Source organism: Sciurus vulgaris (assembly GCF_902686455.1).
Source record: "Sciurus vulgaris genome assembly, chromosome: 5".
In the NCBI taxonomy this organism is placed as follows: Eukaryota; Metazoa; Chordata; class Mammalia; order Rodentia; family Sciuridae; genus Sciurus; species Sciurus vulgaris.
The window spans coordinates 174,444,079-174,468,269 of record NC_136465.1 but is presented as its reverse complement, the minus strand read 5'-3'; the positions used below and the strand labels follow the sequence as shown (position 1 = coordinate 174,468,269).

Sequence of the window (24,191 nt, the reverse complement as noted above, 5' to 3'; positions counted from 1 at the left end):
CCCTTCCCTTCAGTCTCCTGGGGCCAGAAGGCTAATGGCCCCTGTGAGAGGACTTCTCCAGACACTCGGGCTGAGAGAACGTGGGTGTCCAGGCCCTGCACACCTCTGTAGGCTCTGCCTGAGATGGTTCCACGGGGGCTGCTGAGGACAACCTCGGGCAGGGAGTTTGGATGGGTGGCCTAGACCCCCTGACCTGGGCAGAAGCAGCCTGCCTGAGGCCACCCGCACATCAGGGGACTACCAGAGGCATTTGGGAGTTCCCAGGAGGGGCCAGTGTTCAGTGGTGCTGCTCTGGGTGACCGCCTTGCACGCAGCCCACAGGAGCCCCACCCGACCCTGCTCTGAGATCAGCCTCCTGGGAGGGAACCCTCTACTCCCTGTGCCGTCTACGGATGGACAGTCCCCTGAGCTTGGCCTGCCTGGCCTGTCCCTTTTCTCTCTAGCTCTTGCAAGGCACAATGGCCCTGCCTCTCCCCCACAGGGTGGCTGGGGTGTGGGTGGTGAGTGGGCTTGGACCAGGTGGTGAGGCTGCACGAGTCCTGGGCACTGTGAGGTGCTGCCCCCATTGGCCCTGGGCTCGCTCACCTCCATCAGGGCTGCCCTCTCCCCAGCTCCCCTGTTGAAAACTGCACCCAAGTCCCCTGTACCATTCTGAATTTTCCTCCCCAGTGATTTCCCCACCGCCCGCCATGGTGGGGATACTAGAGATTGAACCCAGGGGTGCTTTACCACTGAGTGACCCTTTGTTTTTTTTTATTTTGAAACAGAGTCTCATTAACTTGCTTAGGGCCTCACTAAGTTGTTGAAGCTGATCTTCAACTTTTTTTTTTCCTTTTGGGTGCTGGGGATCGAACCCAGGGCCTTGTGCTTACAAGGCAAACACTCTACCGACTGAGCTGTCTCCCAGCCCTGCTGATCTTCAACTTGTGATCCTCCTGAGTCACTGGGATTACAGGTGTGCACCACTAGGTCCACACTGGGTTCTCCCCATTGCTTCTCATCCCTCACCTACTGTATTGTTTCCCTGCTTGTGCTTGGCTCTGTGATCCCCTGCTGCTGCCCAGAACCTGGAACATTGCCTGGTACATAGTAGGTGCTCAGTTAGCATTTGGTGGAATACGAGGTGCCTGTATATGGTGTTGGCCTGTGTATTCACACAGGGTCAGAAGCCCATAGGAGGCCCAGAGCCCAGCAGTTCCTGGTCCCTACTGTGTGGTACCCTGAGAGAGGCCTGGAGGGAAACCCCTGGGAGATTCCCGCTCCTCCCCTCCCACCTGGGCCTCAGGCATGTGTGCTGGCCCCAGGAGGTGAGGACTCCACCCCCTGTGGCTGGGAAGCTGAGGGGCTGTGGTCTCCTGTCCGACCTCACATGGAGGGCTCCACGTCCCCAACCCATGCCGAGAGAATGGCTGGGGCTGCCCAGCCAGGAGCCTGTGGAGCCAGTGTGCGTGCCTGGGAGTGGAACGGGAATGGTCTTGGGACTGAGAGCTGGGCTGCGAGGACCTGGGCAGGACTCCATGCTGCTCCACCCTGCTCCACGGGAGTGTGACTGGCCCTCACCCACTCTGGTTCAGAGGCCAGGCCTCTCTGGCCACCATATGGGCTCTGGTCTGCTGCTCAGCCTTGCTAGATGTACGGATTCCCACCACCTCTGCCCTCCTGGTGCCCAGAGGCCCAACACTACTGTCCCTGCTGAGGGGACTTCCTAGCAACATCCCTTTTTGTCAGAGCTAAATTCATGAGGAGGCCAAAGGGAATCTCCAAGATGGGGATCCAGGCATGTCACAAAATCAGGTGGGGCCAAGAGTGGACACAACCCCAGGGCCCAGCCCAGGGCAATGGGTGACCACAGGGCAGTCACACGTGTGGCCCGCGTGAAATTCGAAGAGTCCTTTATAAATGCACTGAGGCACATATGGGAGGTAAAGGCCCACATGTCCGGAATGAGAGGCTGCGTGGTGCAGAGGCTCCCCAGGGACGGTGTAGACACGCCCCTTCCGACTGAGACTTGTGTTGTTGCGAGCCTTGTCTGAGAACTACTGCAGCTTTACTGGCATAATCACTACTAAACCTAATTTTGAAGTTCAGAGAGGATTCCAGGCCCCTGGGCAGTTTCACATCCAGATGGGGGTGGGGGTTGGGCCTCTGCCCCCAGGGACTGCCCCCCAGCCTCTGAGCTCCTCCCATAGGCACAGAGTGACCTCACTCTCCCACCCCCCATTGGTTTCCCAATGCACGAGGGGCACAAGCTTCACAGTCAGGTGGGCACAGACCCCATCCAGGCCCCTCCTACCTGCTGGTCATCCTGGGAAGACCCTTTGCCCTTGAGGTCTGTTTCCTCATCTCAGGGGCTTGAGGGGAATTTTAGGGGCAAAGATGACAGAAACCAAATTAATCATCTTTTCAAAAAGACTATTCAGTGAATGAAAAGTCAAGAATGTTAAGTCAGATTCAGTTCAAGGTGAAGGGTTTTCGGCAACGAAGTCCCTCATTTTCTCTCTCTTTTTTTTTTTTTTTTTTTTTGATACTGGAGATTGAACCCAGGGGCATTTAACCACTGAACCACATCCCCAGACCATTTTTAAGTTGTTTAATTTTGATACAGGGTCTCACTAAGTTGCCGAGGCTGGCTTTGAACTTGTGATCCTGCCCCAGCCTCCCAAGCTGCTGGGATTACAAGCATGTGCCACCATGCCTGGCTAAAGTCCTTCATTCTACTCAAGAATGTGCTGAGGCTGGGCACGGTGGCGCACACCTGTAATTCCAGCTTCTTGGGAGTCCAAGGCAGGAGGATTGCAAGTTTGAGGCGAGCTTCACCAAGGCCCTAAGCAACTTAGTGAGACCTTGTGTCAAAATAAAAAGTAAATTAGAAAAGGACTGGGGATGTGATGTGGAACAGTAGTTAAGTACTCCTGGGTTCAAATCCCCGATACCACTGAATAAGTAATAAAATAAAAAGAACTGGAGATGAGTGCCCCTGGGTCCAATCCCCACTATGGCAAAGAAAAAGGAACAGGAAATTGGTAAGCTTGACTTAGGAACTATGACACACACACATACATACAAACACACACTGAGGTGTAAGGTGTAACCTAATATTTCCCACATTGGTGCAACTTCTCTTCTTAACCAGAGGTTGGGGCCTGCCACAACCCCCACCCCCAGCCCACTTGGGAAGCTCACGTGAAGAGGTTTGGTCTCCGTCAGGCGCTGCACACATCGCAGACACTAATCCCACAGCCCTGGACCTTCTGGGCCACCCTCGCCCAGAGACAGTGCCCTGCTCCTGGGTTCCTACAGGTCTCAGACGGCCCTGCCCCAGTGTCTGGCTCAAAGGCCAGGTGAGGTACCTGCTGTGTAGGCAGCACCCTGTGACCCTAATGATGGCAAGTAAGTACAGTGCACCAACAGGGACAGGTGAGGGAGGCCTGCCCCATCCCTCTGTCCCACAGGGAGGGCTGTGTCTGGCCTGGCTCCTCTCCAAGGCTCCCCTGGCCTTGCCATCCACCCACTCACACCCACACCCGCCTCCCAGACCCACTTCTCCTTTGCAGCTGCCCTGCCGCCTACACCTTCCTGCCCCAGAGTTGCTGGCCCGTGGGCAGGGGACGGGGAGGCAGTGGGCCAGGGCCCCTCAAGGACGGCCGGCTCGGGTTCTCCTGAGCTTGCTCCCTCAGGCTCAGCTGCTGCATCCTCCCCTGCCTGGACGGAGACACAGATCTCCTGGCTACTTTGTCTGGTCTCCAACTTGCAGCAGCCAGAGGGAGGGTCCTTCTGAATAGTGCAGAGCTGAGACCTGAGACCCCTGCTCCCCTGCTGGACCCTCCCAGCCTCACTGGTAGGCCGGGTGCTGGAGGTTGGCCCTCTCCATCCGCAGCCAGACCCTCCCTTCTCCCAGCACTTCCCACGGTGGTGGCCACACCTGTCCCCAGAGGCCATGCCGCTTTGGCCTCTCCATCCCCATCTGCCAAGCATGCTCCCCTCCCCCATGTAGCTGCTAAAGGTTTCCTCTCCCCCAAGCCCCCTCCCTGCTCAGACAGAGAGCCCTCCCCTGTGCTCTGTGTCCCACCCCAGCCTACTGCTGAGGCTCCAAATGGCCCCCCAGCCTGTGCTCTGGTTGCGCTGGGACCCCTGCAGCTCTTGCCCAGGAAAGGGGGTCACATGGATCCAGGAAGGCCGAGGGTGCTTGTCTGCGTGGCTGAGACTCATCTGAGAGGGACTTGGGTGAGAGACAGCTGGGGGACAAACGCTGGGGAGGACAGCAGTGGAGGCAGGAGGGGCTTGGCGGCCCGGGGGTGAGCAGTGGCCAGCCTGGGGAAGGGGAGTGGGTCGCCACAGGTTCTCACTACTGCGCAAATCTTACGGGGGCACTCCTGCTCCAAGCCCTGTGTGGCTCCCGGGTGTCCTCCAGCCGGAGTCCAAGCTGCCTCAGGCTCCAAGCGAGGCCCCTGCCCGACCCGTTGGGCCTACCACTCCCGGCCTTCGGGTTTGGGCGTCCAGACCTTCGTTCACCCTGGTCTCACACTAGCCCTCGCTCGCTCCTCTGCGACACCTCTCCCGCGGCCTCCTGGTCAAGCCTTCCTGTTCCCTTTCATGGTGCCTGTGCTGGTGACCCTTGGGCCTGACCCTGCACCCACTAACTCCTGCACTGTCCTGGGCGCCTGGTTGCTCGATCCCGCTGCAGGCCAAGCGGGCGGAGGGCGCAGGGCCTGAGGGAGAGAACCAAGCTGCAGTGTGCGCGCGCTGTGCGGCCGGTCTGTCTGCCTCCGTCTCCGAGTGGGGGCGGCCTGGTACCGGGTGGTCCCTGCGCAGGGGCCGGCCGGCCGGCAGGAGGGGCTGCTGGCAGCGTCTGTGGCACGGGCTGGCCCCCGAGCGGCCAAGCAGACCAGGCCACCCGGCGTGCTGCGTCCTGGCCATGGGTCCACTCCCGGGGCGGCCCGAGGGCGGGCTTCCGTCTGACTCCAGTGCCCGGCAGAGGGCCCCCCGGCTGGCGTCTGGGGTGACGGTTGAGTGGCTGAGGGAGGAACCGCAGGTGAAAGGGAAGGTCAGGGCGCGGGCCGCGCGGGCAGGGGCGGCCCGGGAGGGCGTGGCCTCGGCCTCGGGTTCCTCCCGAGGGGAGGGCCCGGAGGCCGCTCTCGGGCCTCGACCTGCGGCGGGCGGAGGCCAGGCACCATGCGGCGCGGGGCCAGGAGCGTGCGGGGCAGGGACGGGCCGGCGCCCACGCCCTACGTCCAGGCCCAGTGCTTCGACCCTCTGGTCCGCCTCTGCGTCAACTGCAGGCTCCTCCGCACACCTGAGCCTGGATCAGGTAAGGGGCGACCCCCGCCGCTCTCCTCGGGCACCCGGGGACGGGGAAGGGGCGGCTCCCGCTGCGGGGCCCCGACCGGGCCAGGCCCGGGGCGACGCGTCGAGGGCGCCGTGGGACCAGCGCACACTGCGTGGCGCTCACCGCCCGTCTCTCCCTCCCCGCGTCCCTCAGCCTCGCCTGCCTCCGGCCCGCGGTCCCTCCCCTCGGTTCCCTGCCCTCTCTCCCCGTCCCCACCGCCCGCGCCAGCCGCCGGCGTGAGCAGCCAGGCACCCGGGACGGCGCTGCAGCCGCAGGAGTCGGTGGGCGCCGGGGCCCGGCCCGAGACCGTGCTGCCGCTGCCTGGGCTGCTTTTCGGTGCCCCCGCGCTGCTAGGCCTGGCGCTGGCCCTGGCCCTGGCCCTGGTGGCCCTGGTGAGCTGGAGGTGGCAGCAGCGGCGCAGGACGGCCTCCCTAGAGGCCCCAGACGGAGGCCAGGACGGTGAGTCCCGCGTCTGGGAGAAGGGGAGATACCGTCCTGTGGAGCGTGTCCCACGGGCTGGGATGGGGGCTGTCGCGGGCGGTCATGGCCCTTACGGAGCAGGGGAGGTCTGGACCGGGAGCCAGGACTCGGTCGGGTGTCGCAGACTGAGGGAGGAAAGGAGTTTGCTCCTGAGCAGGGAGAGCCGCCCCAGCCCTGCAGACCCGGGGAGACAGACTCCTGTTGCAGGGGACCAGTTACCCTGCTCCTGGGAGTCAGGGGCCTGGGCCCACCAGAGGCTGTGGGCTGGCCAGTCTGGGTTTCCCACCAGTCGCCTTCAGTCTGCACCCCACAGCTGGCCAGGCCTCTGGACTCAGCACTTCCTGTCCTGGGGGCCTGTCATGTGCCACCCCTCCAGGCCACAGTGGAGCTTCATCTACTGAGAGCTATCTCTCTGGAGGAAGCTTCCAGAACAGGGAGTGGGGAACACTGTGGCCCAACCCTGACCCTCCATATCCCCATGCTCCTACCCACCCAGAGCCCCTGGACAATGTCTTCGACCCCTCCTTGGGAACCCTCAATGCCTCAGCTCCTGTCTGGCCTCCACCCAGAACACCAGAAGACCCAGGCAACAGCACACCTGGCCACAGTGTGCCTGTGCCAGCCACAGAGCTGGGCTCCACTGAGCTGGTGACCACCAAGACCGCCAGCCCTGAGCAACAATAGCAGTGGAGAGGGCAGGTGGGGCTCCTGCCTGGCTTCTGGGCCCTCCGCAGGCTTGGACACTGAATTCGGCTCTTCACCCCGGCACCCACCTGCCCTTTTCCTGGGAGCCAGGCTGCTCCACCCTAAACCCTCCAGACAGTATGGCCCACAGTGTGCAGCCACTTGGAGTCGTCTGTGTGTTTGCTTTGGCTTAAGACCGTGCCACCTTTGACAGCCCTTGAAGTCCTCTGCTCCGGTGCTCTGCTGGGTTGGATATGGTTTGAATGTGTCCTCTAAGGCTCTGTGTTGAGATCTAATTCCCATTGTGAGGTATTATTAAGGGGGGGGAACTTGATCTGACTGTTTTTTTTAGAGGTGGGGCCTTTGGGAGGTGACTAGGATTAGACAAGGTCATCTGGGCGACCACCATCATCGGGCATTGGTGGCTTTATAAAGGGGGGAGAAAGACCAGAAGAGACACACACTATATGCTCCTTGTCCCTTGCCATGTGATGCCCTCTGCCACCTTGCATCTCTGCCAGCAGGAAGGCTATCGCTCGATATGATTGGGCCTCCAGAACTGTGAGCTAAATAACCCATTTCCTTTATAAAGTTTCCTAGCTTTGGGTATTTTGTTATAATGATGCAAAACAGACCAATATGGGTACTATGAATAAGAGAGCTTTCCTTTACAATAGGGAAGAGACCATTAGGCCAAATGAATCTGAAAAGAAGGCCAAGTGGGAGGATGCTTCATTGGTAGCTGAGTGTTGAATTTCTTTAATACTTGCTTTCAGAGCTATACTGCTTTTAAAGTGACGCAAGTGGCAGCAGTGAGTAACCTGCTGACGGTTTCACTTGGGGATTTAGTGCAAGATTATTTTAAATTCCTTTTGGTGTGTGTATGTGTGGTATTGGGGACCAAACCCAGGACCTCATACATATTAGGCAAATGCTATACCACTGAGCTACAGCCAGGTATCAAGATTATTTTTTAGAAGTAACCAGAAAAAAAAAAAAAAAAAAAGCCGTGCTTGATTGTGCCAATTCTCAGGTATCTGCATCCCAGGATCACCCTGGGCTTGGCCTAATCTGCTAGAACCTAAGATGCCATTTCTACCCTGTTGGAAGCTTCCAGAGCCACAGGCTGCACTCAGGAGGAATTCTATAGCCTCTAGAGCTAGACTCCAAGCTCAAGCTGAGGGAGGCCTTGTCAGGAAGCTCTCTCAGACCACCTGGGGCCCAGCTGCCTCCTGGGCATGGCACACTCAGCTCTGCTCAGGGGGCACCTTCATACACAGGCCAGGGCAGGCCTATGGCACTGACCAGATAGATCTGACATCCCTTGAACACCCTTCCTTCTATGATCAGTCCTCCTCTTCTCTCCACGGTCTGGGCCCCATGAGCTGGGCTTATTTGCCAGCCTGTGGCAGCCATAGGCTTACCACTGCCCCTGTGGAGGCTGCCCGTTAACAGTGGGGCTCCTGGACCATACTGTGCACTTGCAGCCAGCTGTCTCCTCTGCTGCCTGCCCTCCCACACAAGATGGAACTTGAACTTCATCCTGGAAATCTACCTGGGAACTTGTCACAACCTGGCTCTTTTGGAAGGAGCACTGGACCAGAAGTCAGAAGGTGGAGTCCTGGGTACTGTTTTTCCCTTTGTAGGACCTTGGCCATTTTCTTTTCCATGTACCAGAGGTTTTCTGCTGGCCTCTCCCTGAGCCCCCCAGAGCTGCCTGGCAGACACCTGCCTCTCCCACCTACCACTTTCCCAGCTCAGAAGAGAGTGGACGGTGGACAGTGGCATTTGGAGACCCAGAACCTGGACATTCATATCCTAATCTCTGCCCAGCTAGTCCCTCCCTGAGCCTATTTTAGATACCACTACTTCTAAGGAGCCAGGTGACTGGTGACATCAGATGGCAAGCAGTAAGTGGCAGAGTGTGCAGTCATACACTCCCCCTCCATGCAGGGGCCAGGGAGGCTAAGCTGTTCCTGGCCATCCCTTTCTCCCACCCCGCCTTCTCCACTATAGTCAGGATCTAGGCTCTGAAGGTGAAAAAGCGTGAGTGAACTCCCCTGGGGCCTCGACATGCAAACCTCTGGCACCCCTCAGTCCCAGGTGAACCCCAGCTGGTATGTAGTTTCCCCTCAGATCTCAGTTTCCTCTAATGATACATGAGGGGTTGGGTACACCATTCTCTTCCTGGCCTGAGGTTCTCAGAGGATTGGAAGGAATCTTAGAGAATTCTCACATAATATTCCTATTTCACAGATAAGAAAACTGAGGCCCAGAGAGGGTCATTGTCATTAGCAAATAACAGAAGGGAAGTTCCTTGGGAAAGAACCAGGAGAGACCAGTGGAGGGCTGAACAAAGATGGGCAGTGTCACCGTGCTGAAAGGGCCCAGGCAAGGAGATCAGCCTCCTGCCCTCTAAGCTAGGTGTGACTTTCTAAGGACCTTCCCACTGTCATTGACACCACATTTGATTTTCATAACAACACCTGGAGAGGAGTTAGGTATTTGTGTTTGGCTAAAAAAAATTTTTTATTAAAAAATGAAGGTATACATTTTGGAGACAAACTGGAAAGTCCAGGAGGATGATCCAGGGTGGGGTCTATGGAGGCCTGACCTGTATCCAGCAACAATAGCCTTTGCGTGTGGTGTACTGTTCTACGCAATTGCAATCATTTTACACATAAAAATTTGCATCTTGTCCCATCATATGTGGTCAGTCTCTGTCTTGAAACCCTTTCCAGTAAGATTGTCAACGCTTGTCAACTTTTCCACCTATTTGGTTATTTTCTGGTTTTGCTATTGTAACTGAAGCAGTGGGCACCTTTTTGTGCATAAATCTTTGCTTTAGTCTCTCTTTTCTAGGACAGTGGCACCAAAGGCCTTGACCTTTTTTTTTTTTTTCAGGGGGTGGGGTACTGGGGATTGAACTCAGAGGCACTCAACCACTGAGTCACATCCCAGCCCTATTTTGTATTTTATTTAGAGACAGGGTCTCACTGATTTGCTTAGTGCCTCCCTTTTGCTGAGGCTGGCTTTGAATTCTTGATCCTCCTACCTCAGCCTCCCAAGCTGCTGGGATTACAGGTGTGCGCCACTGCACCTGGCAAGGCCTCAACCTTTTAAAGCCCCCCCGTTGGTGGAGTTGCTTTCCTGAAAAATCTGAACCATTTCACATTCATGAGTGGGGATTCTGCTATTTTGCAGGTAGGAAAAGAGAGGCTCAGAGGGCGAAGGATCGGCCAGCTGCAATTAGGCCAGTGTGGTGGTGCCACCCGGCAGGCTGAGGCAGGAGAATCAAAAATTAGAAGACAGCCTTGGAAATTTATGGAGACCTCTTCTCAGAACAAAAGTTAGGAAAGGGGCTGAGGGTGCAGCTCAGTGGTCAAGTGTTTGCCTAGCATGTGTGTGAGGTCCTGGGTATACTCCCTACTACCACAAAAAAAGCAATGATAAAAAATTAAAGCAAACAACTCCCCACTCCTCACAATTAGTGGTGGGGCTGAGTTAGATCAGAGTTCCCACTCAGCTGAAGGTCACGGGGCCACACTCCCTCCTTAGGAGTGACCAGTTCCAGGGATTGATGCCTGGCCTCACCTGTTTTTATAACTCAAAAGACTTTTCTCCTTTTCTCCCTCATTTTATAGTAAGAGGGATCCAAGATAGACTCTGGAAAGACCACTGGTGGGGGTGGGAACAGAGAAGCAGCCCCACCACCCCTAGCCTGTTTTTGGACAGTTTTTCCTAAAGGAGGGCTTGGTTTCCACAAGGTCCCCAGGGCCCAGCAGGTGGGGGCAGGGAGGACTTAAGTCTCGGTTCCTCCTGGGGCTTCCTGCAGGCCCCTTTCACTTCCTGCCTGGCAGCCAAGGTCTGGGGGCTTAAGGTGGGGGTAGGGAAACCCACCTGGTGAGGCCATAGAGGACAGCCTGACCCCCTCGCCTCCTGTCCCATTAGGGATGGCCCAACAGCATCCTCCGAAGCTAGTGGCATCTTTCTGGGCCTGTCTCTACAAAATGAGGCTCCTGAGGAACACCTGGCTGTCCTTCAACATTAAAGAGGGCATGTGGCATGCACGCTGGGGTCAGGGAATGCCACCAGCCCGGGGGAGGGAGAATTAGAGCTCGGTAGGGACAACTGCCCAGGGTCACCAGGAGAATCAGGGAGGGCCTTGGAGGAAACATGCCAGCTTCTCAGCTCATGCAGTTTCCTCCTGGGACTCTGCAGGAGGCAGCGCTGCGGGTGGCGGTGAGTGCTGGACGCTACAGGAGTCCCCCAACCCAGGGGAGCCTCGAGCATCTCCTCCACTTCCCTAAACAGCTGAGAATCTGGGATCCAACCCCAGACCCAGGACGGTGCAGCGAATCTAGGGGCAGGAGAAAGTCTATCTGTGCGGCTCCCGCGGTCAGCTTTGCGGGTGGCAATTTGACCACCAACCGGCATCGCGGGGAGAGGGCTCCACGGCGGGGTGGGTGGGGCCAGAACCCGGGGAGCGGCTCCGGGCGGAGACAAGAAGAGGCGGTGCTGAGGAACTCCACGCTTGGAGGTAGCCGGAAAGGGGCGGGGCCAGAAGCCAGCCTAAGGGGTGGGGTCAAGGCCCAGACCAAGAAAAAGAGGAGGGACCCATGATGGGCGGGACCAAGAATGCAGGTACCTGCTTGTAGCTCTTGACCTCTGACCACGCAGGGCCAGCTTCTTGGTGTAGTTCGGAGACCTGCAGTCGGAGTCAGGAGGGTCCCCAGGTGTAGAGGGGAGAGGGCGAAGGGCGCCGGGTGACCTGGGAGTTGTGCCCCAGCAGGCGTGTTGGCGTGGGGAGGGCGCCGGTGACTTGGTGGCCGAGACCCGTCCTGTCTGTACTCCCGCGCTGCGGTCTCGGTGGCCAGCCTTGCACGTTCACTGGGAACTTTGGAGGAGCCTTAAGGAGACCAACGGGGTGGGGGCAGGCAGAGGGCTTTCCTGTGGATCCCAAGGCAGGGTAGGCTGTGGACTGGGGAGAGGGTGCATGTAAATGCGACGGGAGGCCGAGACTCTGCTCCCAGCCCCGCAGTCCCGCGGCTCCCCCGAGACCTCAGGAGCCTGGGAGCCCCCTCCCTCCCTCCCACGGGCAGCTGGAGCCTGAGTCATGAGCTGCCTTGCAGGAGACAAAGGCAACCGTGGGCCCTCCCGCCAGACCCCCTCCTGGTGCCTGCACTTGCACTAGCAGGGCGTCCATTGTCCCCAGAGTCCCTGCTTCCTGGGTGAGACTCTACCACAGAGGAAACGGAAGCAAGTGAGTGGAGGAATGAGGCCCTTTTGGCATCTGAGTGGCATCCACTGTGACAATCGCCATGTTCTGCAGTGGGGGTTCTCAGAAGGCCACACTACCCAGGTGTTTCCCTGTCCAGGGTCCATTGCCCTCTCCCTACAGCCCTTCCAAAGAAGCGCTAGCAGCCCATTCTTGCAGATGGGAAAGCTGAAGCCTAGTAAGGTTGAACGGCCTTGGTGGAGCAGAACTTCCACCCTGGTCAGTATTGCTCCACCATGAAGGATGCGCAGCTTCGGTGTGAGGGTCTGGAAAGGCCTGGGTTCTCCTGCAGGGCCTGTGCACTGAGGAGAGGGGCGGGGGGTGCAGTCAGGACCCTCCAGCTGCTGTCTTTTACCAAGCTGGCCAGAAAGTAGGCTTAGGACTCAGTGCAGGTTGCAGGCCAGATTCTGGCTCTTCTTGGCTGTGTGCCAGTCCCAGCAAGTCACTTCCCCTCTCCGGTCTTGGGTTTCTCTCTAGGAAATCCCCCAGGGCTGAGAAGAGTTGGCAGACTGATCCCCCACCACTTAAAATGGGGACACTGAGGCCCAGCATAGGCTTTCCCTAATGTCACTAATGTCCACAGCCTCCGTCAGGATGCCCTCTCTCAAGATTCTCAGGACTCCACAACCAGAGCCAGACAGGGAAGAGAGGACATGTGTTCCTGGACACATTCACATGGACACACAGGTGTACATGTGTGCTCATGGAGCAGAGAAGGACCTCGTGTGGTACGCATCCTCACTTTCATCCATGAGCACACTCAGACACCCGCACAGTCAAGCTGCCAGCACTGAGAGCTGGGGGCGGGGCAGGTGCCCTTCAGGCGCAGAGACTCAGCTCCTCTGCCCGCCCCGTGGGGCTCACTGCAGATGCCAGGGGTTATTTTAAGCTTGGATCAATGAAAGATTTTTGGTGACACAGGCTTGGGGGGGCTGGCAAAAGAGACAAGGGGCAGGTGCCCTTAAGTCTTGCCATGATCCTCAGGTCCAGGGCAAAGGGGTCACTCCTTAGTTGGGCTGCACCACCTCTAGATCCCCTTGCCCAGCACATGAGCTGGCGCCTGGTGGGTGGCATCAGCCTGGAGGGTCAGATCCGAGAACTCTGCCTCAACTGGGCAATGTCTTTGGGGTTTGCCCTTCCTGCTCCCCCTTCAGTCCCCAAGGCCAGGTATTCATATGGGGAGGGCACTGAGTGCCTGGCACAGAGCTGGTAGATGTGGGCACCTGTGGTTGATGACTGACCACGGAATCCAGAGGATCAGACTAGGACAGGGAGAAAGTTGTGTGTGGGGGCAGTTTGAACTTCAGTCCCTGGGTGCCTGGAGGGCTGGAATCCAGCTCCTTCACCAGACAAGTGGCGTCCCTATACACAGATGCTTGCAGAACCTGATGGGCATCAACAAGGGGTAGATACTGAGAAGACCCGAGGCTAGGACAGTGTGGGCATAAATCAGGGGAGAACATTGGGAGAGTTTCTCTGGACCCAGTAGGGTCACTCTACCTAGGAAGAGCTACTCTTCAAACCCAGTGCCCAGCAATTTGGGAGCAGGGGCAGCACTGTCCTCAGAGCCCTGGCAACTGGAAGGGCAGCTCAGCAGCATGTGGCAGGAGTGTTAACTCAGAGCAGTTAGTGCCACTGTTCCCATTTCTAGGAAAACCCTGTAAGAAAAGGATGCTCTAGAAAGCACAGCTACGAAGTTCTGAACAGAATAACAAACAAAAAGTTGAAGGGCAGCAAAGAGCAAACTAAAAAGCAGCTACAAAATAGGATGTAAAGTGTGACGTATTTGAGCTGGGTGCCTGGTGATGGGATTCACGCAGGTTTGCTTCATTCCTTACGCCTCTGTTTTGTTTCTTCTAAAACTGTAATAAGGGAAGTCTTCACGGGGGTGGGGTCTTCAGAGCTGACTAGGATGTGTGTGTGGTGAGAAGGGAGGGGGCAGTTGTCTTCAGCCAGGACAGGAGGAGACATTCTCCTGGAAGACATTGCTCCTGGGGGTGGAGCACAAGGCCACCCTCCTTCCTGCCCAAGTCCACTAATACCTGAAATTAGCCTGTCAGTTCCTCTTCTCAGCAGCAGAAGGATGATCCTCCTTAAAATGTAAATCCTTCCTCTTCTTCCCCACCTTTTTCACTTTCATAAGCTGATCCTGGCCATGAAGGGGGTGGTGGTGGAAAGGAGAGCAGAATGGACCCTCAGATGCCCAAGTTCTTCATCTTACTGAAACTAGAGGGTAGAGACATTACATCCACGCATTCCATCACTCAGCAGATACTGACAGAGGCCTGAGCTGTGTGGGGGACACAGGGTGAATTACGCCCCAGCCCCTGCCCTCCCTGTGCTTCCAAATGTCTTCCAGAATTGTCTTCGTTTTTTATTTTTTATTTATTCATTTTGGCGATGCTGGGGATTGAACCCAGGGCCTTGTGTACCCACTGAGCTATCTCCCCAGTCCCTGTTGTTTTGTTTTTGAGGCTGCATCCGGCTTTGTTGCGGGGCTGGGTCCAGTTTCTGAGCCTTCCCCTCCATTCTTCCCCTGGTCTGGGAAAGGACCTGGGAGCTCTGCTTGAAGTGACCAGGTTCCACTGATTCTGACCCCCAGTGGGCCCAGCCCTCCCCTTGCAAGGTAGAGGTTGGCCCAGTGTCCTCCCCATCTCACCTCAGAAGGGGAACGGGGGCACAGGAGGACTCTGGGCAGGCTGTCTCCAACACTGAGGACCCCAAGCCAAGCATCCAGCAGGTTCTGGAACCCGGGGCACGTGCCCTGGTTAAACAGAGCAGAAGAGACCGGAGATGCTCGGCCGCCGCCGTTCTGCTGGGGTGTTCCGTTCCACTATTCTGGGAGTCGAGGGTCGAGGCTTTAGAGAAGGGAAGAGACGCTCATGTCACAATCAGAACTGACGAAAGGGACCGAAAGGAGGTGCTGCGGGCCCCGACCCTCCTGGGGCTTTTCAGGGCTGCTCAGATCTCTGCCTCTGTCCCCGCACCTGTAAAATCCGGTCGGCGGTCGCGGGCGGATGTCCGAGGTAACAGTCCCGGAGCCTTGAACCGAACCCCCTCGAGCTCCCAGTTCCGAGGAATATTTTGGGGCGGTCTTGGGGAGGGTCCCAGGTGGGCGCCCGGGTGCGCGGGCCCGGCCGCGCCCTTCCCTCGGGTCGCTGCTGCCGCGCTCCGCCCCCGGCTCGCGCTGCCCCCGCCCTCCGCCCGCGCTCCCTCCCCCGCCCGCCCGAGCCCGCGCCGAGCGGGAGCCGGAGCCCGAGCCGGAGCCAGAGCGCGGGCAGCGCGGAGCGGGAGGCGGGAAGGCAGCGGTGTCCGGCGGCCCGCAGCCCCCGCTCGCCCCAGGACCCGCACAGCCACGGGGCAGGGGAGAAATCGGAGACGCGGCGCAGGGGAGAACCCGCCGCCCCGCCGGGGGACCGGAGTCCCAGGGCGCGCACTGGCCGGCTGGCGTCCGAGGTGAGTCCCGGAGGAGGACGCGCCCACTGGAGGCACCTCCCGCGAGCTCCGGACTCAGTCCACCGGCCCTGGGTCCTTGCAGGACGCCGGCCGCCGAGGAGGCGTCGGCCGGGAGCCAGCGCGGGAACAGCGGCGCGGCGCTCTCCCGAGGGTCGGAGGAGCCCGGCTGGAGGGAGCCGCGGCGCCCGGCCATGCGCGGGGCGCAGTAGCAGGAGACGCGGGCCCAATGGAGCGGGCCGGGGCGCGGGGACTGCCTGGAGGCCGCCGACCACCCGGGCTGCGGCTCGCGCTCGCGCTCCGGCTGGCCCTGCTACTAGCGCTGACGCCGTCGGGCAGCGCTGGGGCCCCGGAGGCGCAGGAGCCCTCGGCTCTCAGCACGGCGGCCCCGGCCGGGGGCGACCGATGCCGCGGCTACTACGACGTGATGGGCCAGTGGGACCCGCCATTCAACTGCAGCTCTGGCGCCTACAGTTTCTGCTGCGGCACGTGCGGCTACCGCTTCTGCTGCCACGACGGACCGCGGCGTCTTGACCAGAGCCGCTGCTCCAACTACGACACGCCAGCCTGGGTGCAGACTGGCCGGCCGCCTGCTCGCGCCCGCGACACCGCGGCGCCCCGGGACCCGGGCCGCGAGCGCAGCCACACAGCGGTCTACGCTGTGTGCGGCGTCGCTGCGCTCCTTGTGCTGGCCGGCATCGGGGCGCGCCTGGGCCTGGAGAGGGCGCACAGCCCGCGCGCGCGGCGCACGGTGACCAGGTGAGCGCGCCGCCCCCCGCCCCCGCCCACTCTAGCGCCTCCATCCTTTTTGCCCCTCTCGAAGCTCTGGTCCTCACAGCAGCCCCCTTCTGGTTTATTTCTGTCTCTCTTCCCATGCCCCCTCATCACTCGGGAGATACCGGATACTGCTCTGTCTCCCCTTGACCTTCCCGCCTGTGCTAGGCCCTGGGCCCCCCTCCCTGCAGCTCCAGCCTCTGGAGAGGGCATGACATCCACACCCAGGGAGCAGGCAGGGACCAAGGCCCTCTGGCCAGGCAGGGGACAGGGTTGTAGTAGTGTTGGGAGTCTTGGGCAGAGGGAAGGGAAGGGAAACTTGGTTTCTCCCCTCCGGTTTCTCCCACTTTTCCCTCCTTTTTTCCACTTCTCATCCATCTCCCCACCCCCAGCCATGACTCAGGCCTGACCTTCCCCGAGGTTTCAGAAGCCCCAGCTTGCCCCACTCGCTAGTCCCCAGATGAACGTCAAGGTCTCCCTCTGTGTAGAAAGGAGGCAGAAGGCCGGGCATGAGCCTTGGTCCTGTAATCCCAGCACCTCAGGAAGCTGATGCAGGAGATTACAAGTTGGCTAGACGCTGTCTCAAAATTTAAAATATAAAATAAAAAGGACTGGGGGTGTGGCTCAGAGAGCTGTGGCTCGGAGGTAGAGTCCCACTTGCTTCAATTCTTCGTGCTGGGGAGTGGGAAGAAAAGAAGAAACAGAAAGAAAAGAGAAGTGTGGCGCGAACAGACTTGTTTGGGAGGGCAGGCCAGGTGCCGGCTGAGCGCTGAGCTTAGTGAGGGGGTCTACCCAGGTTCCCTTCCTCAGCTGGATGGGATCCCTGCGAATCTCAGTTCCTGACCCTGGAGTTTCCCACCTCCACCCTCACTGACACTCGCATGCCCTAGCAGCCTCCACTGCCTGCCTGTGCCCTCATCCACCCAAGTCCCAGGTGGGGATGCAGGCTGCTCACATCATACAACAGGCTAGAATTTAGGAGCGACAACAGAGAGGAGCCCCCGTGATCTGATGAGACAGATGTGGATGCCTCACCTCCCAGGGCTCAGGCAGGCTATGTGGTCTTCCTTGCTGCCCAGACCACTTAGCCCACTCACTCCCAGACAGCTGTAGGGCACAACTGGGACTGGGTCCTGGCCTTCCCCCTCAGCCACTGCGCTGCCTTGGGGAAGTGGTCTTTGGCTGGATGGTGTATCTTGTAAGGTCTGGAGCTTGGCCTCCTGAGTTTGGAGTCCCTCATGCTGGGCGAAGGTGGGCGAAGGTGGGCGAAGGTAGCCGCAGGGAGGACAGGGTATGTCCTTGAGCTGGGGGGACAGCAGAAGCTGAGGGTCATGATGGCGTAGGAGGGTGGCTGGTGCAGCTTCGCTGATGTGTTCACCTGGGATTCTCTTTATCTTCAGATTTGGTTATCCCTCAGCCCAACCCCTTCGCCTGTGTGGTTTCCATGACTCTTTTCTCCTCTAGGGAGACCTGGAAACGGGACTTGGGCTCATGGGTGGTGTTCTGAACCCCTGTTGAAGTCTCATCCTTAATTCTGCTGTGTTGGGGCTGATGGCCAGGGAAGGCTTCTGAGAGAGCTTGTTCTCAGAGAGCCTGGAGGGGACTGGAACCAGCCCTTGGAGAAAGTGTATGCAAAGGCCCGGAGGCATGATGATTACTCACCTGGGAGAGCTGGGTTAGAGGTGTTTGCACAAAGATGACCCCCAGGAGTGAGGCACTGAGAGAGGGCCAGGCAGGAAGGTTAGTCCAGGCTGGTACTAGACACTTCAGGCCCTGTCACACTGCAGGCCAACCTTGGTCGCCCCAGGTGTCCTCATGTGCCTCTTCATGAATCAGCCGTAGCCCCAGTCCCAGAAGGAGGGTGGGGCCAAGTGGGAGAAAATCATGGGTTCGGGTGCTGCACGCAGCTGGCTGAAGCTGGCTGTGGGGAAGGCTGCCACACACTGTCACAGCTGGGTGGGGGCTGGGTGTCCTGGGTACCCAGGGAGATGCCTGCCCAAGGTCACAGAGTGTTTGGGTGCCAGGCTGCCACTGGGGGCTCTCCTGACTCCCTTCCCTCCCCTCGTGGTCTTTCCTCTCCCTGTGCTGAGGCCCGGGCTCCAGGTCCCAGCAGAAGCCCCTGCTGCAGGCAGGAAGGTGGGCAGGTGAAGAAGATCTCTTGGAGAAGGAGGGACTCATGGACCTTGAAGAATGAATAGGTGTTTTTAAAAAAAAAATATTTTTAGTTGTAGGTGGACACAATCCATTTATTTTGTTTATTTATTTATTTTTACATGTGGCTGGGGAACAAACCCAGTGCCTCGCGTGTGCTAGGCAAGCGCTCTACCACTGAACCACCACCCCAGCCCCTGAGTAGTGTTTTACAGGAGGAAATGGAGAAAAGGATGTTGCAGGCAGGAGCTTGTGCAGGGCCAGGAGGCTCAACTGGGGAGGGTCTTAGGAAGCAGGCTCCAGGGAGGGGAAGGCCGGCAGCCTCTGGAAACAAGGTGACCCTGGCCATAGGTGACCCCACTGGAGTTTTCTGACCTTGTCTGGGTGTGGTCATCTATAGGTGAGGTGAACAGGTCTGTGCCTGGTTGGGCACAGACATTTGAGGTCAATCAGAGGAGAGAAAGGAGGGAGGCCCAGAGAGGCTGAAAAACCTGCTCAGGGCCACACGATGAGACTGTGGCTGCCAGGGCTGGCCTTTCATAGGCCAGAATCTGACTGACTAGGTGACTGAGAGGGCCACCCCTCACGGCTTGGTCCCTATAGGACGCTGACAGAACTTCTGAAGCAGCCGGGCCCCCAGGAACCACTGCCTCCACCTCTGGGCCCACCCCTGGGTAGCTGTATCCAGGTGCAGATGGGAGATGGCCTTCCCGGAGGGTCGCCCCACAACAGCACAGGTGAGTAGGCCCTGGGCCAGTACTGGCTCATTTCCAGGGGGTGGAGGCGGCGGTGGTGGGTGGGAAGGGGCAGCAGCCGGTCGCCTGACTGGGGGAGGGAGGCTGTGAGTCGCTGCTTGCCCATGGGAATGGGCTGCCCGCCTCTGCTGGACCGGCTGCTCGGCTGCCCTTGGTGGAGAGGGGCCCTCCTACACCGATCTCGGAGACTGAGTCTGTGAGGAGGCCCTGGTCCAGGATTTGCTGGCTAGGGCTGCGCTTCCGAGGCCTGGCTCTGTGCCCCGGGGTCTGGAGCCTCTCAGCCTCTCACTAGGGAGGCAGCGCTTGGCAGGCCCCGCTCCCCCAGCTAGGTTTGTTGCTCAGACACCCCCCACCTCCGCGGGGAGCCGGTCCTGGGACTCAGCGCCTGGCCCAGGCCTCACGTGCTGCGAGCCATCCATTAGGGAGCACCCCTCGGGGCTGGCTGCCATTAATGGCTCTCTGAGCCAGGCCCCGTTCCAGGCGCTGGACATTCTGTCGGGAAGGGGAGACGGGCTTGCCTCGCCCAGAGAGCCACCCTACGGTTCCACTGAGCTGCGTTTGGGGAGGGGGCTGGGAAGCGGAGAGTCGCCTTACGCCCTCACCCCTTCCCAGACAGGAAACGCCTCAACAACGCGGCCCTGGGGGCCGCCACGCCCGCGCCCCCGCGCGGACCCCGCTTGCAAGGCGGCGGCACCAGGACGCTGCAGCCCGACTACGCCAAGTACGCCACGCTCAAGGCGGCCGCGCTCAAGGCGGCAGGTGAGTGGCCCGCTGGTGCGGCGGGCGCGGAGTTGCGGAGTTCGCAGCCGCAGCCGCCCGCGCTCGGGACGCCCCCACGCAGCCAGTCGGCTCCGCCTCGGCCTGCCGCCGACCCCGCCCCTGGCCCGCCGGCCCGGGACCCCTCACGCCGGCCCGAGGCCCAGGCCCCGGGAGCCCGCGCCGCGCAGCCTGACCGGTCCCGCACTGTCCCCGCAGAGGCCGCTCCCCAGGACTTCTGCCAGCGTTTCCCCACCGCCGAGTCGGCCCCGCGGACCCTCCCGGCGCGGGCCCCGAGGCCTCCCGAGGACTTGACCGCGCTGCTCGAGGCCTGCCCGTGGGCCCCCCCGGGCTACGCGGCCCCCGCCGCCGCGGCCCCGCCGGGGCCTTACGCAGCCTGGACCGCCGGGCGCCCGGCCCGGCCCGCCCCGCGCGGCCACCTGGCGGCTCATGCCTCTCCTGCACCCCGGAGGCCCGGCCACGCGCCGCGGCGCCAGTTCAGCGTGGAGAAGCTGCCTGAGGCCTTCAGCGTGCAGCACCCTGGCCTTTACAGTGGTGCGGGCCGCGGACCCCGGCACCTGAGCACCAACAGCAAAGCCGAGGTCACCGTGTGAAGCTGGGCCGCCCAACGGAGGCATTGCCGGAAGCCCTCGACTACTTGGTCCAGGAGTCCAGGGCCCCGGGGCACGGAGGAACCGAAGGCCGGCGTCCACCCTAGTCTAGTCTGGGTGGATGCCTAGGGGCCTTGGAGCCTGCAGTGCTAAGAAAGGACCTGCTGGGAATGGGCGGTGGTTCTGTCGCAGGGGCCACAGCCCCGTTCCTCGTGTAAATAAACCCTCTAATGTGGTTCCTGCTGATGGCAGCATCAGTCATTGAATAGACAGCAGGGCAGGCAAAGGGCGGAGCAGAGGATCACTGGCAGGCAGCTGTGCTGGGAGCCAGGGAGAAGTGGCTGGAGAGGGTGGCCAGGGCTGAAAGCCAGGCTTAGGGGGACCAGGGGGACACGTGGGAGGGAGGCAGTTAGACTTCAGTCATCCTAAGTTCAGGGCCCCGGGAGAGAACCCTTGGGCTCTCTAGGGAGTGTGTGCCTTTTACTGGAGGTGAGCCCCCCAGCTGGTCATCCGCTCTACAGCTTGACTTGGCAAAACCTGGCTGATCTTCACTGACATAGTCTGGCCCTGGGCCTGCCCCTGGCCTGTGGGCTGCTTGACAAGATTGGCCTAGGGCCACCCCCCTAATGGTTGCGGGCCATGCCGACATCTGGTGTTCAGGATAGAGGTGCCTCCTCCCAGGAGCTGCTCTGGGATAGAGATGCTGGAGCAGGAGCCTGGCAATACCCCCTCCTCCAGGGTGCTCACAGGGCACATGCTTGGCTCTCCCCCTTCTCCTGGTACCTGGCCATGACACAGGGCGTTGCTAGCAGCCTGTGTGTATCTTCCCTAAGTTCCTTGTTGCCAGGTGCTGGGGGGCAGGGTAGTGCTGCACTATGGCCAGTTGAGGTTGCCCCATGGGGATGCATTTTTACAGATAAGGAAATTGAGGTCTTGGGACTTAAGTAACTTGCCCAGGGTAACTAGCTAACTCCCAGGTTAGGTGCTGCAGTGTGGGACCCCTGCCCCCAGGACATGGGAAGCCTGTTCTGAGTCCCTCCTATTGGAGGCTGTTGAAATCAAGGCCTAGAAGCTCCAGCACAAAGCCCAGAGCCCATGGTCCTGCCAGCAGTAATGCTCTCCAGGCTTGTGGTAGAGACTTGGGGTGGAGAAGGGGTGCCCCAGCCCTGTCCCACAGCTGTGTGGAGCCAGAGAGGGTAGTAGGTACTGTCATGAAACCTGCTGAGACAAAAAGGATCAGGTTCCTGAGCACACAGGCCACCCACCATGGTGACACAGGCCCTAGCTGGGCTGTGCTAGGAGGCGAACACAATCCTTCCGCTCATTTTCAGTCCCAAGGACCCTCTATCTCCATCCTGCCAGGGTCAGGCTGAGGCTGTTGGCAGTGACCAGTACTGGAACTGCTAACTCTGGGCAGGACCTGCTGAAGCTGTACCCTCCTGGCTGCTATACTACTTGGGACAGTGTGGCCTGCTGCGCCTGCCCTTCAGGAAAGAGTGTGGCTCAGAGCTGTTTCTTAGCTCAGGTGAACAGGGCTCAGCTGTGGACTGCAGTTCAGCGCCAGGCTCATTTCCGTGGCTTCCCTGACTCCATCTCATTCCAAGATCCAACGCATCATCCCCGCTGATCCTCGAGGTCTTGGCCCTGGCCTCTCACCAGTCTGGCACAAGGTTTGATGTGTGTTGTCATTCAAACCTGGCCCGCAAGCTTATGGGACTACTGAAAGGCAGAGATGGGCAACCCTTTGCCAGATACATGGAAGTGGAGACTGAGAGGCCAGTTCCCTCCTTGGGTGGACCCACTCCTGGACCCGCTGAGAAACACAGGAGCTGGACTCAGGTCTGACAAGCAGGCCAGTGAGCCTCTTCAGAGGGCCATTGCCTTCAGAGAAGGGGAAATGAAGGAGTGGCCCACCCACTGGGGGAGAGAACTGGGGCCCCAAAGACCTGTCACCAACCCAGTTACGATCCAGGAAAGAAGTTGATACCTGGATACAGTGACCCCCCCACAACACCTCCACCAGCCCTTTTATCCCAGGCTTGGAAGAAAGGGGGCAGGCATGCTGGTGGCAAGGAAGGTCCTCGACTGGGGATGCCAAGCTGGTTTCCTTCCCTGGCCTGCTGTCGGCCAAGCCATGTGGCCACTTGGCCGTCACTATAGCGGTCACACTACAGACCTTCACACACCTTGTACTGGGTGGTACCAATCTGTTTATTGAATAACCTATGTCCAGGACACGGTGAATGATTTGACATCAAGGAAGCCATAGGTATATCCCCCTTTTCAGTGAAAAACAAACCCCTCCCACCCCTAACAATGAAAAAAGGCACAGAATATACACATGACACAAGGGCCCGCCTGCCCCAGTGGCCTGGGCCATAAATTACAGTGACAGTGGGGGAGGGAGGAGATAAAAGGGGGGTAGGGTCTAAGCATAGGAAGGGCCCTGCTGTGTGCACGACCTAACTGTGCTGGGCTCCTGCGAATCCTGCCCCGCCAGCTCAAAGTGGAGAGAAGCACGGAGGGAGGGTCCTCTCAGTCTCTCAGGAGGCCCCGGGGAAACAGTCTCCAGGGACGGCCTAAGCCAGGGGATCCAGAAAAGGACTTTTCCTCTTAGGAGCCCCATCGAGGCAAGGGACCTTGTTCCTAGTACCCACCCCCAAAAGAGGAGCTTGTCACTGGGGTTTGGGGCTGGTCCCTGCCACTCTGGCTTATTTTCAGGACAAGAATTAGGGATTAAAAATATACTATGGAGGTAGGAGTTAGGGTGGGGGTAGGAGGGAACTGAGGAATCATGCTGAAGACCCCTGGTCCCAAGGCCCAATAGGTGGTTTTGTCCCTTCCAGTCCCCTGGGCCCACCCTGAGCTTGGGCTGGCATCCCAGGGGGTGAGGGAGTGGGAAGGAACAGGACAATTAAATAAGATACCATTTATTTTTTAAAAAATTAAAAAATAATGCCAACATTATTTCATCCATCCCCAGGCCTACCCCTGCCTCCCACCCACCTCCCCAGGGCTGGGTTCCCCTCCTTCCCTGGCTGTCCCGAAAAATGACAAGAAAACAATGAACTGGCTTAGTCAGGCACAGGGGAGGGAATGCAAACCCAGGGAAAGAAATAAAAGATGCCACAGCAACTTTGCCCTGCATCACGGCAGACCCGAGCGCACAGATATAAAAACATTCGTATAAAAAGAGGAGGGGCATGCTGGGCACTGTGCTGAGGGCGAAGTGCTCTCAGGTGCCCAGAGGCCTAGTTCCCTTAGAAAGCCTGATAAAAAACAAGGACGCAGATAAGGGGAGATGTTCAGAGGTTCTCAGGGACTGAGGCTCGGGCTTGGCAGCGCCCCCTGCTGCTTTCGAGTGAGGGGACACCCCCATTTTTGCCCCACAGCCTTTCCTCTCAGCCTGCTAGGCCTGGATCCCGGGTATCTACGGACAGCAGCCCAGGGGCCCTCTGGCCTGAGGTGGTCCACCAGCCTCAGCAGGCAGACCGCTCAGAAGACAAGGCTCATCTCCACAGCTCTCAGAGGGAAGGGGAAAGAGACCGGAAGAGGGAGACAGAGCCTGAGAGAGGGATGATCCTGGGAGAAAGAGACTAAGAGACCAAAGTGGAGGGAGCTGGGCCGAGCCCTGTGGTCAGGAGGCGGCAATGGCAGTGCCACCTCCCAGCTTGACAATCATTTGCTGGCAGTCATTGCAGGAGCGCCGGTCGCCCACCTTCTCCAGCGTGCGGGCGGCCTCAGCCAGCAGCACAGCCCGCTGGCCCGGGGAGGAGAGGAAGGAGAGGGGAAGGTGGCGGCAAGCCAGAAGGATGGCAGTGGCCCGCTCTCGCTGGCCGGGCCAGGTGTCCACCTCTCCTGTGGGAACGATGAGATACATGTAGGTGTTGCTCTGCACTCACTGAGTTAACCCTCATGCTCGC

The 24,191-nt window shown here is 59.3% G+C and overlaps 4 protein-coding genes across 4 annotated transcripts in view; 2 read left to right on the top strand and 2 right to left on the bottom strand.

Moving 5' to 3' along the window:
• The first annotated feature begins 5,078 nt into the window (after window positions 1-5,078).
• Window positions 5,079-6,679, top strand: TNFRSF13C (TNF receptor superfamily member 13C). The gene is made up of 3 exons (XM_079141226.1): window positions 5,079-5,308; window positions 5,480-5,785; window positions 6,303-6,679. Exons 1-3 carry the CDS (start codon window positions 5,173-5,175, stop codon window positions 6,488-6,490), a joined length of 630 nt encoding a protein of 209 aa, XP_078997352.1. The 5' UTR covers window positions 5,079-5,172; the 3' UTR covers window positions 6,491-6,679.
• Window positions 6,680-14,494: 7,815 nt separating this feature from the next.
• LOC306661908 (uncharacterized protein) lies at window positions 14,495-15,417 on the bottom strand (the record flags this gene model as incomplete). Its single annotated transcript, XM_079141219.1, has 2 exons — window positions 14,495-14,626; window positions 14,756-15,417. 2 exons carry the CDS (start codon window positions 15,415-15,417, stop codon window positions 14,602-14,604), a joined length of 687 nt encoding a protein of 228 aa, XP_078997345.1. The 3' UTR covers window positions 14,495-14,601.
• Window positions 15,418-15,450: 33 nt separating this feature from the next.
• Window positions 15,451-23,862, top strand: SHISA8 (shisa family member 8; the record flags this gene model as incomplete). The annotated part of the gene is made up of 4 exons (XM_079141218.1): window positions 15,451-15,980; window positions 18,750-18,883; window positions 19,514-19,660; window positions 19,877-23,862. The coding sequence occupies 4 exons, from the start codon at window positions 15,451-15,453 to the stop codon at window positions 20,269-20,271; spliced, it is 1,206 nt and encodes a 401-aa protein (XP_078997344.1). The 3' UTR covers window positions 20,272-23,862.
• The window catches only part of SREBF2 (sterol regulatory element binding transcription factor 2), a 60,332-nt gene continuing 58,602 nt past the window's right edge, over window positions 22,462-24,191 (bottom strand). The window contains exon 19 of the mRNA XM_079141211.1: window positions 22,462-24,126. Within this exon, the coding sequence (XP_078997337.1) occupies window positions 23,906-24,126 (221 nt within the window). The 3' untranslated portion in view covers window positions 22,462-23,905. The remainder of the gene's footprint in view (window positions 24,127-24,191) is intronic.